The sequence below is a fragment of the Pseudonaja textilis genome, chromosome 1 (genome assembly GCF_049901715.1).
Source record: "Pseudonaja textilis isolate UNSWEBS1 chromosome 1, rPseTex1.2, whole genome shotgun sequence".
NCBI lineage: Eukaryota > Metazoa > Chordata > Lepidosauria > Squamata > Elapidae > Pseudonaja > Pseudonaja textilis.
Window position 1 is genome coordinate 47,202,473 of NC_141990.1, and position 13,401 is coordinate 47,215,873.

At 35.2% G+C, this 13,401-nt stretch overlaps 1 protein-coding gene across 5 annotated transcripts in view; it reads left to right on the forward strand.

Moving 5' to 3' along the window:
* Positions 1 to 10,294, forward strand: part of PROX1 (prospero homeobox 1) — a 72,733-nt gene extending 62,439 nt beyond the window's left edge. For all 5 annotated transcript variants that reach the window (XM_087933340.1, XM_087933337.1, XM_087933345.1 and 2 more), the window contains one exon: positions 2,344 to 10,294. In XM_087933340.1, coding sequence (XP_087789466.1) covers positions 2,344 to 2,529 — 186 coding nt within the window. In that variant the 3' untranslated portion in view covers positions 2,530 to 10,294. The remainder of the gene's footprint in view (positions 1 to 2,343) is intronic.
* The last annotated feature ends 3,107 nt before the right edge of the window (positions 10,295 to 13,401 follow it).

Consider the following 13,401-nt stretch of genomic DNA (forward strand, 5'->3'; position numbering starts at 1 on the left):
CAACAAATTATGTCTTGACTGCCTTTCTAACTGTTTTCATTTAGTGTTTCTTTTGCATTGTAAATCAATTTATTTTTTAAAAAATGTGTCTAGTGTTTGGGTACAAATTCCATCTTTGAGTGTATTCAAGCAATCTCTGTGGACTTCAGTAGCTGCTGATCACATGTCTGCCTCATGGCAAAATCTTATTTGTGAAGTGCTTGTGTTTGATCTGCTACAGTGGTAAGAAAGTTCCAGTGCATTATGTATAGTAGAAGAAGCTAAATTTTCAAGCTTTCCACGTAGGATGCAAAACATTTGGGCCAACATCTTTGCAACAATAGGGCAAGAGGATTCATTAACCAAATGTGAAATTACAGACTATTTGGGGGGGTTCAAATTTTTAATAGATCCTTCTGGAAAGCTGCTTGATCCCTATAAATAAATAAAAACTTCTGGCACTATATTTTTTAAAAAATGATGCAACAAAGGAAGATAAAGACTTTTATTTCATTCCTACCTCACATTTTCTTTTTTTATATTACATTTTTTCACCTTCCAGCTATGTTTTTGGCCTTTAAAAAAATTACCCATTTGCAGGAATGGATGAAGAAATCCTACATGCAGAATTGTTTCTTTGGCTTATATTTTAATTGATTCTTTTTCCTTTTTTTAATAAAAAATACACACTTTATGGCTACTAGGTTTGAGGCAATTGCCCTCTTCTTTGCAAAGAATCTGTGAAGACTGTATTGTTTTTTTGTTTTGGGTTGGGTTGGGGTTTTTTTGGGTGGGTGGGGGTATTGACTGATCAGCTGCCTCAGGAGTGCCTATGCTTGTGCTGAATTCAAGTCCTTACTTTGAGCAAACATATTAAAATGTTTCATGTGAGTCAAGCTGTCAAGCTGTCTCATCAATATTGTTCTTTTCTGGCAATGACTTTCCAGAATCTCAGAAAAATCTTCTGCTAGCCAGGTTCTTTTCATCAAAATGGCAGAAGTTAAATTTGTTCCCCTATTTAAAGCAAAATATGAGCTCTGTTAAAGAATCAATGTAATTATTTTTCCTTCTGTCTAACATTAACACTCAGCTGCATCTTAATATGAGGAATTCTTGCAAAAATATGTTGTTGAAAAATGGGTTTAGAAACTACTCAGCCTAAGCAGCTGAAAGATACTTGCTTTCAGATTGTGATTACTCACAGACTTGTGAATTACTGATGCAGCCATCAATCTACACTCACTACATGCTTTTTAAAATGGAAAGGTAGCAATAAGGTAATGAATGATTCAAGGTTGCTTGTCTTCTTGGAACAAGTTCCTTTTCCCAAAAAAGATAGTAATGAAATATTATGAAAACAAAACATTCTTAATCACTTAGTTCCAAACATCACACACACACACACACACACACACACACACACACACACACACACGTGTGTGTGTGTATACATACTATATGTATATATATATATATGTGTGTGTGTATACATATAAAATACACACACATGTGTGTACACATACTATATATATGTGTGTGTGTGTATTTTATATGTACATACATACATACATACATACATACATACATACATACATACATACAATGAGGAATCTGGGAGTCTCTGAGTGTTACCATAATACAGTTCTGATATCAGTTACATTGTCCATGCCAATTGGGGCTGTAGGAAGTTGTGAATGAAGAAATTTTAAATGACTGTATCTTACCTATTCCTGATCTATGGTCATCACATGTACAGAGGCCTGTGCTGCATAAACTCATTTTAATAAGGCTTTATGTCTGAAGAAGTACCATTGATGGAATCACCAGAAATTGAGTAACTTCTGAATCAAGCTGTTAAGAGTAAAGCTTTATTGGATTCTCTCAGAAACAATTCATAGTTGCCTTCTTCTTTTGCTGATTTTTAGCATTAGTTGGTACCTTAGGAGCACACAGGAACAAAGACCAGAAGTTGCTTTTAGCACATGTTTAATGCTCTTAGAGAAAGTAATGAATTCGTATATGAGCATTACATCCTGCAGACCTCAAGGCAATCACCTTCCCCCCTCATTCCCTCCTTTGTTAATTATATCTTATAAAAACAGCACCCTTTAAACCCAGATGTTCATATTCTAATACTAACATTCTATAGTTCATCTTTACAAAGCTAGCTAACACATGTTTTAAAAGTTATTGTACTATATATAACAGCCTTGCCTAAGAGAATAGAGTCCTGCTACATTTAGAAAATGCAGGTGCTATGTAAGCTCCCTTTTGAAAGCAAGGACTTAGCTCAGTTTCCTTTGAAGATCCAGAGACTTGAAACTGAAAACTTTTATTAATGCCATTGTCTCCTTGTATCAGCAGGTTCCAGAGAGATTCCTGGAAGTGGCTCAGATCACATTACGAGAGTTTTTCAATGCCATTATCGCAGGCAAAGATGTTGATCCTTCCTGGAAGAAGGCCATATACAAGGTCATCTGTAAGCTGGACAGTGAAGTTCCTGAGATTTTCAAATCCCCAAACTGCCTCCAAGAGCTTCTTCATGAGTAGAGATTTTCCACCGCTATTTATGAATGTATTAAAAAAGTAGCAGACTTTCCCTTTTTATGCCCAAGCTATGTGTGGATGTGTGTGGATGTGTTTCTATATTAATTTCATATATGAAATCAGATCAGAATCCCTTGTGATTTCTTATAAGTTTAGGTCAATAATAAGTGTATAATTATTTTAACTCCAGCTTTTGTTTTACTTTTGCCTGTGACTTTTAACATTTTGGGGGCAAAACAGTATTGGGGCATTTTCTTCCCCTTCTGGTCTCTTTTCTTATCCCTTGAGAAGAAGAATGATTTGAAGTGTGTACAAGCCTTCTATCTATCTATCTATCTATCTATCTATCTATCTATCTATCTCTATCTATCCTCTATCACCTATATATTGCTCATTACTTGGTTGATTTTTCCCCAGATGTCATGGTAAAATTCTACAGAAGCTGATGGCCCTTTGTTTGTATTCAAAGCTCTTAACCCTATGGGGTACTTTCACAGCTAAGATTTCTAAATTTTTAATTCAACTGCTTAATGAAGGAAGTGCACTTTTTGTGTAACACTGTACAAGATATATAAATCCTCTTTTTCTTGCTCAACTGAGAGCAAAAGACATCATCTCTTCTAAGTTTTTTTTACTTTCCTTTTATGAGAACAATGTGTGCCCATATTTTGGCATCTTTTATTCTACTATAAGCACGTTTCAAGCTTCTTGAACCCTACTGTCAAGTTTGGGGGAGAGTTATCTACCTACTATTTCTGTTATTAGGAAATTTGGGGAAACAACAGTAGTGGCAAGTTCTTTCAGAAGGCACCACAGAGTTGAAAGTATGCTCTGTTCTGTTCCATGTTGGTTCACCACATGTTAGAGGGACTGGATACAAAATAAAGTAGACTGGAGATGGAACTGAATGAACCCAAATTCCAGAGTTGGAATGCCCTCATTTTTTGATGCTTGCCTCAGCTATATTTATCTAGCTATGTTTCCCTTTCTCCTTTCAAGCAAGGCAATACTGTGCAAAGCAAATGAAGGCAAGAACATTTGTAGTTTGGCTAATACAGTTCTGTGATATGGTCAGCTCCTTAACACAATAGCATTTCACTCTTCATAGAGTAAAAAAAAAGGGTTGCTGCTATATTGTCTTAATGAAACATTTTAAATTATTTTATTGGTCATGGGAAAAGATTTTCTATTGAAATCCATGGAATCCAAAGGGGCAATCCCATGCACATGCATTTGGGGACTAAGTCCAGAAGTTATTTCTAACCATATGTTTATAGAATGACTATGATGATTGATGAATGTTTTATTTTGGCTGAATTGTACCCTTTTACTTCATCACATTGAATAGTTGGATCTGGGCCATCTTCTAAATAGCATTTGATACAAATGTATTCCTCCCCTTCTTCTCTGAAATCTTTATGTGATGTATATATTTGATATTTCATATTTTTACCTGAAACATGTTTTAACTACTTTTTCATCTAAAAGTGTTGTAAGATATGTTTGTTTTGTTTTCAAATTACTGTGGCAAAAATGATATCATCTCAGAGTGCAAGAATACTTTCAATATATTAGAAATGGAATAGAAATGTTTTTATATAAAATATTGTTTAAAGAAATAGACTAGGCACAATATATACTGAAAGCACAACTCTGGAGAAGAAACCTGCATACAGTTAAGTGTTTAACTGTGCTAACTAACTTTCTAAGTTTTGAGCACGCTTCATAAGAACTGGATTGCACCTAAACATTGTGCAAAATTTGTTTTTCTGTCCCATTGGCTAGAAGAATAAACGCTAGTCACTTTATTCATTCCTCAGATTTACATAATTAATAACCAATGAATAGAAGTATTTAAATACTTTCTGTTCTACAGCAAAAGCTTGCACCAAACAAAACACGAGAGCAGTGCATAATGTACTAAAAATGGAGCTCTTCAGAGTTGTCCTGATATTTTCAAGATAATCTTTTGCAATGAAGAGCCACTGAGTCCTACTTCTGGCATCCTTCAGTAAAGCTAAACTCAACATGCCAAATGCAGAGCTGCCACTGAAATTGCTAATATTTCCATACTTTTTATGATATTAATCTAATTGCATACTGAGACCACAATCTTTCGAGTTCCCCACCAGCACTTGATGACACAAGGGCTGGCAAGTCCAAAACGTCCTAATATCCAAACACAGCAAGTTCCTTGCTGTTGATGGGAAGAGCTTATTTTAAGGCTGCCATTTTCAGCAAGGACAGAATATGTTTACTTCTTCTTGGATATGATTGTTGGTATTTACTGGACAAGAATGCTCATTGAAGTCCAAAATGGAATTTTATCTCAAAGTGACAAAAACAATGTTGATTTTTCAATGAAAAGCAGGAATAAGAGTGGTATGGCTCTAGCTGAAATGAATCCTGGATGTTTTTATGGTTTCTTCAGAGGTCTCTTTTTTCTTTTCTTTTCACATTGGGAAAGTGGTAGCGTCTAGTAGAATTACCTACATGCTATGGCACTATGTGTTTGTTGTTTTCGGTGTCTTTTGTACAGATGCAGTAAGAATTTATTGTTATCTGGACTGGTATTTATCATTACCTCTTGTCTCCCCCAGGAAATTGAATCAGATTCAGTCCTAACTGACCATGCTGGCAGTTTTACAGTTTAGCAGATATTTTCTTTAGGATCTTCCTTTTTTCCTCCCTTTCTTGAAATTGCTTTTTAAAGGAAAAACAAAACATAAATTGTATTTTGGCTTTGGAGAGTGAAAGTTTACCCCGTATACATTACAATAATAAAAAAGCTGACCTAGTCATTGCAATGATGCCTCATTTATAAATATTGCTTGAGAGACAAAAATGATTAAAAGAGTTGACAGTAAAAAGCCTTAAAACCTGCTGATTTTTTTTAAAAAAAATGAGGGCACAGGCCTTTGTTTAGTGACAGAGACACACAGGGTTTCTCAATATGCAGAATAGCAGTTTTCTTGGTGCAAAAGCTTTGCTGAAGCCAGCAAGATACACTAAAGCACACACTGTGTTAAAGAAAAAGTCCAGTGGGTCTTTTCATATAGAATAGCAGAGAATAACAGAGTTGGAAGGGACCTTGGAGGGCTTCTAGTCCACCCCACTGCTCAGGCAGGAAACCCTATACCACTTCAGACAAATGGTTGTCCAATCTCTTCTTTAAAACTTCCAGTGTTGGAGCGTTCACAACTTCTGGAGGCAAGTTATTCCACTGGTTAATTGTTCTAACAAAATGTGAATTACCTTTTTAAAGCTAGATTTCTATGTGGCCCCAATAAGCTGGATGAATTAATATTATGTAATACTTCTAGCTAATAAACAAAACAAAACATATTTTATTAATCCAGGGATAGGTTCCCATATTTGCTTTTCTTCTTGAATGTTACTTTTGATATTTTTATTCTGGTGATATATTCTCCAATATATCTGACATAAGAAACCGGGTTTAAGATCAGTTATTAAGTAGGATCTGAAATCATTATTGGAACATAGTTTAAGATCCTAAATGTAATTTAACCAACATTAAAAAAAAGCCATTTCTTATCCCTGATATATACAAGGAACTTCATAGTTCAAATCAAATCGAACTAAATTACCAGAAGTAGTTTAAAAAGAGAAAAGATTATGGGAAAGCATACCTACCCTTCTGGGAGTTGCTATTTCAACCCATTTGGAGCCAATCCAACTTTTTAAAAAAATGGGAATGATCATTATGATTACGTCCTTTTATCTTCTCATTTTTAAAGAAGTGATTTAAAGCTTGCTTCTGCTAAAGATTTATGGAAAGGTACAGGAGGCCTGAAAGAGAGACATGGTCCTCCCCTTATTACAGAAAGCTCTTCAGCTCTCTCCATATTCAAAACAACATGAAATCCTCTAACAGGTCACTTCATTACCCTCCTACTGCATCATCACCTTGGCCATGACCAGATATACCCAACTAAAGCCATACTTCATTTCTTACACACAATTTTGAAGGCAATACATTGTTAGTAACATTAGTTAGCGCAGTTTGTCTTGAAATGAAAGATGATTCATTGAACTCAATTACCTTTTGAAATTAATGCCGTTTATTTATTTGAAATGTAGCTTGTGGAAGAAGGAGAGCAAGTGAGGCTTCAGAACGCTCATGGGGTGGGGAGAGAACCAAGCAAACCTTGATTTGCTTTTTTAAAAAGATCTTACCTGATTCTTCCCTAGTTATTTCATTATAATGTCATTGTGTTGCCTTTCTGCCTTCCAAAGCACATTAGATTGAGCGTGAATTTTTGTTCTATTTTAAGGATATATGTTTTTCATCCTCCCAATTATTTTTTTAGCATTCCATTTTAAAAAAATAAAATGATCACCTCGTGCCATAGATTTTGTTGCCACGCTGAGACACTAGAGCAGCACAAGTTGCTGAAGTTGTCATATTATTTCTCCTGTCCATTCAAAAAGAAAAAGAGAAAGAGAAAACAAGAGGATGGCTTTACTGATTTAGAATTTGGAAGCATTCAGACCAACAATTCTATGAAGTAAAGCCCCGTAATCCAATTTCTCTAATTATATCTTCTGGGAATTCCTGAGAGAGAATTGTGGTCACCTCACCTCCATGAATCTGACATGGATTTTTTTTCATGAGTATTCTAATTTTTGATAATGCTGCACCTGATTACTGTTGATTTTGTAACCAGGCTTTCCTTGATCAACTTCTAATGTCAGGACACTGCAGCAAATGTAAAACTGAGACACGTCCAGCAATAGTAATTATTCAAATTGTCCATAGTCTATACTAAAAAATAAAAGATAGCAGCCATGACAGTAGAATCAAAGCTCTGCCTGTTTATGTACAATGTAACACGCAGAAAAAGTGCGTAGAGCTTTGATCACACCATTAAGGCCACTATTTTTCCTTTCTTGACCATTCCTGTGGACATCCCATCCCCATCCCCCAATTTTGTTAACAACAATAGATGGGACTAGGTTAGAAAAGACAGAAGTTACTTTTAATATAGGAAAATGAAATTGTCATATAGAAGTTGATTTAAAACACTTTTTAAAAAAGACCTGGGAATTCTGGGCTGACATTCATTTTTCTCTTCTTTCCTTATTTTCCCTACTACAGAAACTGGAGCTTATAGTGTGTGCCTAGACCTTAAATGCACCAGCGGAAGGATTAGATAAAACAAATCCTTCAAATTACTAGTACAAATTACCAGTCCCTTAACCAGTACAATTATTCTTGTGCCTTCTGTGGCTTACAATTTTCATATGTTTGGACCTTCCTTCTTTCCTTCACACAATTCCCCAGATGCAATAAACACTGGTTTTCTCTCCACTTTTTTTCCAGCTGTTTAACACAATGTTGATAGCTATGCACATTTTGTGTCTTTTTAAAGAAAATTAAAAACAAAAGCAGGAGAATAAGTTTTTGAAGAAGATAATTTTTAGAACAGTTTGATAATGCAAATTATTTTTTCTCAATTGTTTGAGCAGCATTCAATTTTGAAAATTTCTTGTAGAAGCCAATTTTTTGTAACAGTGGTGCAAATCTTGTGTTTTCTTAGCCTAACAAACAGTAGTATAGGAGCAATATTTCATACGTGTTATATATATGTATATACATATACATACATATATAACCATATACACACCTGCTAATATATATGTATATGTATATATACCTATACACACACAATAAGCGTGTGAAGTGAAACGCTTACATTTTTCCAGTGTAGATTAAGAACCTATTTTAGACATTTGTTATGCTTAGTGAGAAGAATGTTCTATTTGAAGCTATAAAACACTTAATTCTTACTGTATCTTTGGTTGTGTAATGGGAACGCTTCACATTAAATGATTTTTAAAAAGTGAAAGATATTAGGATGTAATAATTATTTAAGGAAGTGTTCACCCATATATTCTTGAGGTTTGCTTTGTGCCTCTGAGTATTACTTAATTTAAAGTGTTTTAAGTTTGCAGAATCATTGTTACTGTACCAAGTATGTGGGTGAACATTGATAGCCAAGGGGAATTTTTATAAAGCAATGTATATATTCAGCTTGAGGGCTCTTCTTGAACAAAAAGCATATGATTTTAATAACTACATTCTGAGAACATCTGTTAAATTTATAGGAATTGCTGCAGTAACTGCATAGATAGTTGAAAGCATTCTTTAAAACCCAGCTCAATACTTTTTAAAGATAGATTTCTCTCATCATGTATCCAGGAGAAGAGTGATCCACTTTCCGTAACATTACAGAATTTTTTTCTATGGGCACAATGTAATTTATTGGCAATGGATTCCTTCCTCCACAGGTTACTATTAAGTGAAAAGTAAAAGTGAAGATTTTGTGGCTTTAAATATAGGACTTTCACCAGCAGAACTGAAAGATATAAATATATATATATATATATATATAAAAAATATATATAAATAAATAATTATATATATATATATAAAAGTGGTTTGCAAATCCCCTCAAAGAAGCATTGTACATGAGAAGTATTTTTTTTTAATCCTCTTCTATTTGTCATGTGTATTATATAGTAATTATTGGTGTTTTAGTGCAAAGACTTCTTTTGGATATGTGTTCTGTGTTTGGAAATTTTAATAAACATTGTTTTTAAAAAGCTCCCTTAATGAATGTAACTGATTTATATTAATAAACAGTTACTATATTGCACTTAAATGTTCTGTTGAAGGAAATACAGTTTTGTTGGTTATAAACCATTGAAAATATTAAGAGTTTGACCTGGGATATAAACGTCATTTAACCTTTGAATCTTCTTCGGGCTAACTCTGTTTCAAACTATGAAAAGTGCTAAATCTTCAGCTATTTTCTCTACTCAGACAGCAAAAATGTCCAAGGAATATATGGTAAAATGTAGATAAGATGGCAAGTTTGTTCCCAGTCTTTCTACTCTAGACTTTGTTAAGGCATTCATATAATAGTATAGAATTTATTTAAAAAATGTAAACACACATATACATTTTTATCAGAAAAAAAGATTTTCATATTAATCTGAACTCAAGAATCAAAGAAATACTGTACCTTTATAAACTGGAAGAATCAAAGGTTAAGGCATAAATATTGCTGTTGTCCCAGCTACTTCTCATATGTATATAGTTACAAAAGTTACAAAACACTGCCTTTATATTATTTAGCAATATGTTGTAAATAGCTTTATCAAAGTTCTTTTGTAATAAAAACCCTTTAATTTGAAGTTAGTACAATAACTGAATTAATTGATTCAATTTTTGGATTATTTTTAATTTTATTATTTAGATAGAGGCAATTTCAACTGTGTGTGTTGGGGGGGTTGTTGTTGTCTATTGTTCTGAAGACTTTGCATAATTTATTGGTTTAATTTATCCTAATTTATTTGATGGTGTACAATTTTGTATTGCCAAGGATGTACTGTAATATTAACTGATGATGTGATAAAACATGAAGACTCCCCTGTCTGTATGGAGGGAAAAAAAAGGTGCAGTAGACAATTGACTGAAAAACTTACAATTCTAGCTTGGCAGCTACTAAATTGAAAAGAAATCAGGAAAATTTGTTTTTGGGGGGGAGGAGTTGGGGGGGAACTCTTTTTTTGTGTGTGTTTTCAGCTTTTGTATACTCTCCAGATCTTTACCTTTTTGCTTTGTACCACTTAAAGGATACAGTAGTTCAATTGCCTTGTGTGCCTTCCATCTTCTCTAAATTGAATGTATGTGCAGTATATATGCAAGCTTGTGCAAAATAAAATATAAATTATAAGCTCATTGCTCCTGGCTTACATTCTTACTAAAATCCTTTCCTAGGAAGTACCACTGTGAAACTGCTCAAAAGTTGGAGAAGAATTAAGAGAAGAAAGGGACTAAATTTGTAAGCACGCATGCTCCAGATTACTTCTGGAGCCCTGAATTTTCATATAAAATCCAATATAAAATGGAGCACATTTGATGTTCAAAAGCCCCAAATAGAATGTATTCTTTATGAATAACTGTATGTGAACCCAATTGATACAGCGTGGTTTATAAGAACATTGAAGAAAGTCTTCTATTTGTAGTTTCTTCAGCAAGGCTTGAATAAACAAAATGTGGGCATACTATGATAGACAAATTCAATCTCTGATTATAGCTGTCTGCCTCCCTACCTACACAGAAGGTTCTGATCAATTGTTTGTTATTCGCAGAAGACTTTTAAAATTACACATGAAATCAAGGTTAATAATGATGCCTGCCTCGTGGGAAGTCTCCTTGGTTTCCCCATGATCAGGATTTTGGCTGCTTGGTAGATAGATTTGTCTTACATGCTTACCTGCACACATATATGCAGATATGCATACACATATATATCCAGACACCAGTGGTGGGATTCAACATTTTTTTACTTCCGGTTCTGTGAGTGTGGCTTGGTGAGTGTGGTGTGGCTTGGTAGGCGTGGCTTGGTGGATGTGGCACGGGAAGGATACTGCAAAATCTCCATTCCCACTCCACCCCACTAACCTGCTTTCCAGCTCTGTTCTCCTGGGCAGGGCAACAAAAGAAGACCCAGCCAATCAGCTGGGACTCAGGAGGCAGAAAACAGATGGGGGCGGGGCTAGTCAGAGGTGATATTTGCTGGTTCTTCCTGAGAGAATGGTGCCCTGTGCTACACTAAACATTGATTGAAATAAGTTTTTTTTATCTCCTGTGTATTCCTAGAACTGTCACCAGGGAGAGCAATGAGGAATTTCACAGGCACACACTTTTTCACTATGGAGAATGGCTCCATTCCCCTGCAGTACTACCTGGAGGAAGTCAGTTGTCTGTAAGACACCATGTTTATTAATGGTTTGGGTAGCGTACAAATCCAATTAATAAACAATCACATCCTGCTCTCTCTCCTTCCTCTGTTTCTCTAGCCTATCACTTGATCTATTTGAGGACATAGTTCCTACCTAGAAGAGAACTATTTCCATATTCAGAAACAATCAGGCTGTCAAGTTTGAGGCAGAGCACACCTCTGCACCTATCACCTGTTAGTTGGGCATCTTGTCAGGTGGCTTAAAACATCATTTCAAGTGACTAGTTACACTCACTCCTCTCCAACTCTCCACATATTAAGGGGAACAATTATAGCAGGTGGTGTTTAGTGAGAAAGGAATGAAGCCAGAGGATCCACTAATCATTTTTCTTAACTGGTCCCACATTCAAACAGTAAAAATAGCACCATTTGCTCGTCTTGTTACTAAGGGAGAAGCAGAATCAGCAATGAGGGAGGAAAGCACAATTTATGCTGACATACTTTTCTGCCAAATCAAGGACTGGAGGATTGTGCTAACACAGCCCTCTGGTTGTGCCCTAAGAGTGCTGAAAGGTTTGGCAAGTGAACAGTAGAGTTTCTTGGTGGCTTTGTTAGCCAATGAAGAGTCATGGTAGATTTATTAGTTAAAATTACAACAGCAGTGGTGGAAGTTGTCATTACTGATGGATGGTAGACAGAATGCAGAGGAACACTGATTTAAATCACCAGTGACCTAATCTTGATGCACCCTACACAATTGTAATAGCAAAAACTGCTGACATCTTTCTTAACTATTCTTTACTATGAAATGAATCATTTATTGGACACATCGCCCAATGATGCTGATTCATTCAATGAGGGAGCCACTTTGGTTTCAAAATGTACTCCTTAAATGATTGATTGATTGATATATACTCTTTAAATGATTGATCCCCTGAAAACTTTATGAATGGAACCCAGAGTTATTATAAGAAATCTTAGGAAGAGCTCAAGAAAAGCTGCTAGGGATTTCAGATGGATGGTGGAATCTAAGAAGATTGTCTCCTCCATTCTTTCTACAACCACAAACATAAAGAAGAAACTTTGGAATTCCTTGGTCTATAATTCCCTCTAACTTTGAGGAACAAATCCCTAGTTCTCATGGGGTTTGTAGGCACATTTTCCACTGCCTGATTCAAGACAAAACAACCAGGAGACTCTTTATGTGTGCATGCATACGCACATGTGCATGCATCTGGAGAGAGAGCTTGCTATGTACTGTATATTCTTTATTTCAAGGTTACTTCTATTACAACATAAATGATTCTGCTAGCAGTAGAGGATGTTCTAGAGACCTAGGAAATAGAATCCATGCTTGAGTCTTATTAAACAGCACCTTTTCTGTAAGAGCCCAGTATCCCAACCTCATCTACCATTTTGATTTCCACTTGGACAACATGGCTATCGTACAACATATGTCTTTTTTCTTTTGTACTTAATGAGCATTCCAAGGGTACTAAGAAGAAATCACGTTCCTATTTGAATAAAATATTTAAAATTTAGGCATCAATAATATTTGTTTTCAGTTGTCTTCAAGGATCATTCTGGTTGCATCGACTGTTGATTTTTAGAAATGCATGCTTGCCCTAGGAAAATGTTTATGCTGAGAAAAAAATGCATTTTTAGATCCAATACAAATGGCCTGTTTTCCTTTGTAACAGGCACAACAAATGGGCAGCTGGGGGAGGTGACAAGGGAGAACACTTGATGGGGAAAATCCTGTGGCAACAGTGGCCAGTTTCATTATAGCCTTGCCAGGCTATGAAACAACTCTTGGGGCCTGAAAATCCTATTGCCTATTAAAACTGGGCATGACCGTTCTTTTTTATGCTTCACCAGCCAGAGATAGAACTGGATCCTGGGGGAAATAAGGAAAAATATTTATTACAAGTGTTTAACACCTTTTAGTACAAACAGCTATCATCAGTGATAATTTTCTGCCAGCATGCTGCAAAAGCCAAAGAGAATCTTTTATACATCTAATAATTGTCAGAAGAAGAGAGACCAATCTTATCCCCAATCTTAATCAAACCAAATCCATATTGTCGGAGCAAAAGCATCT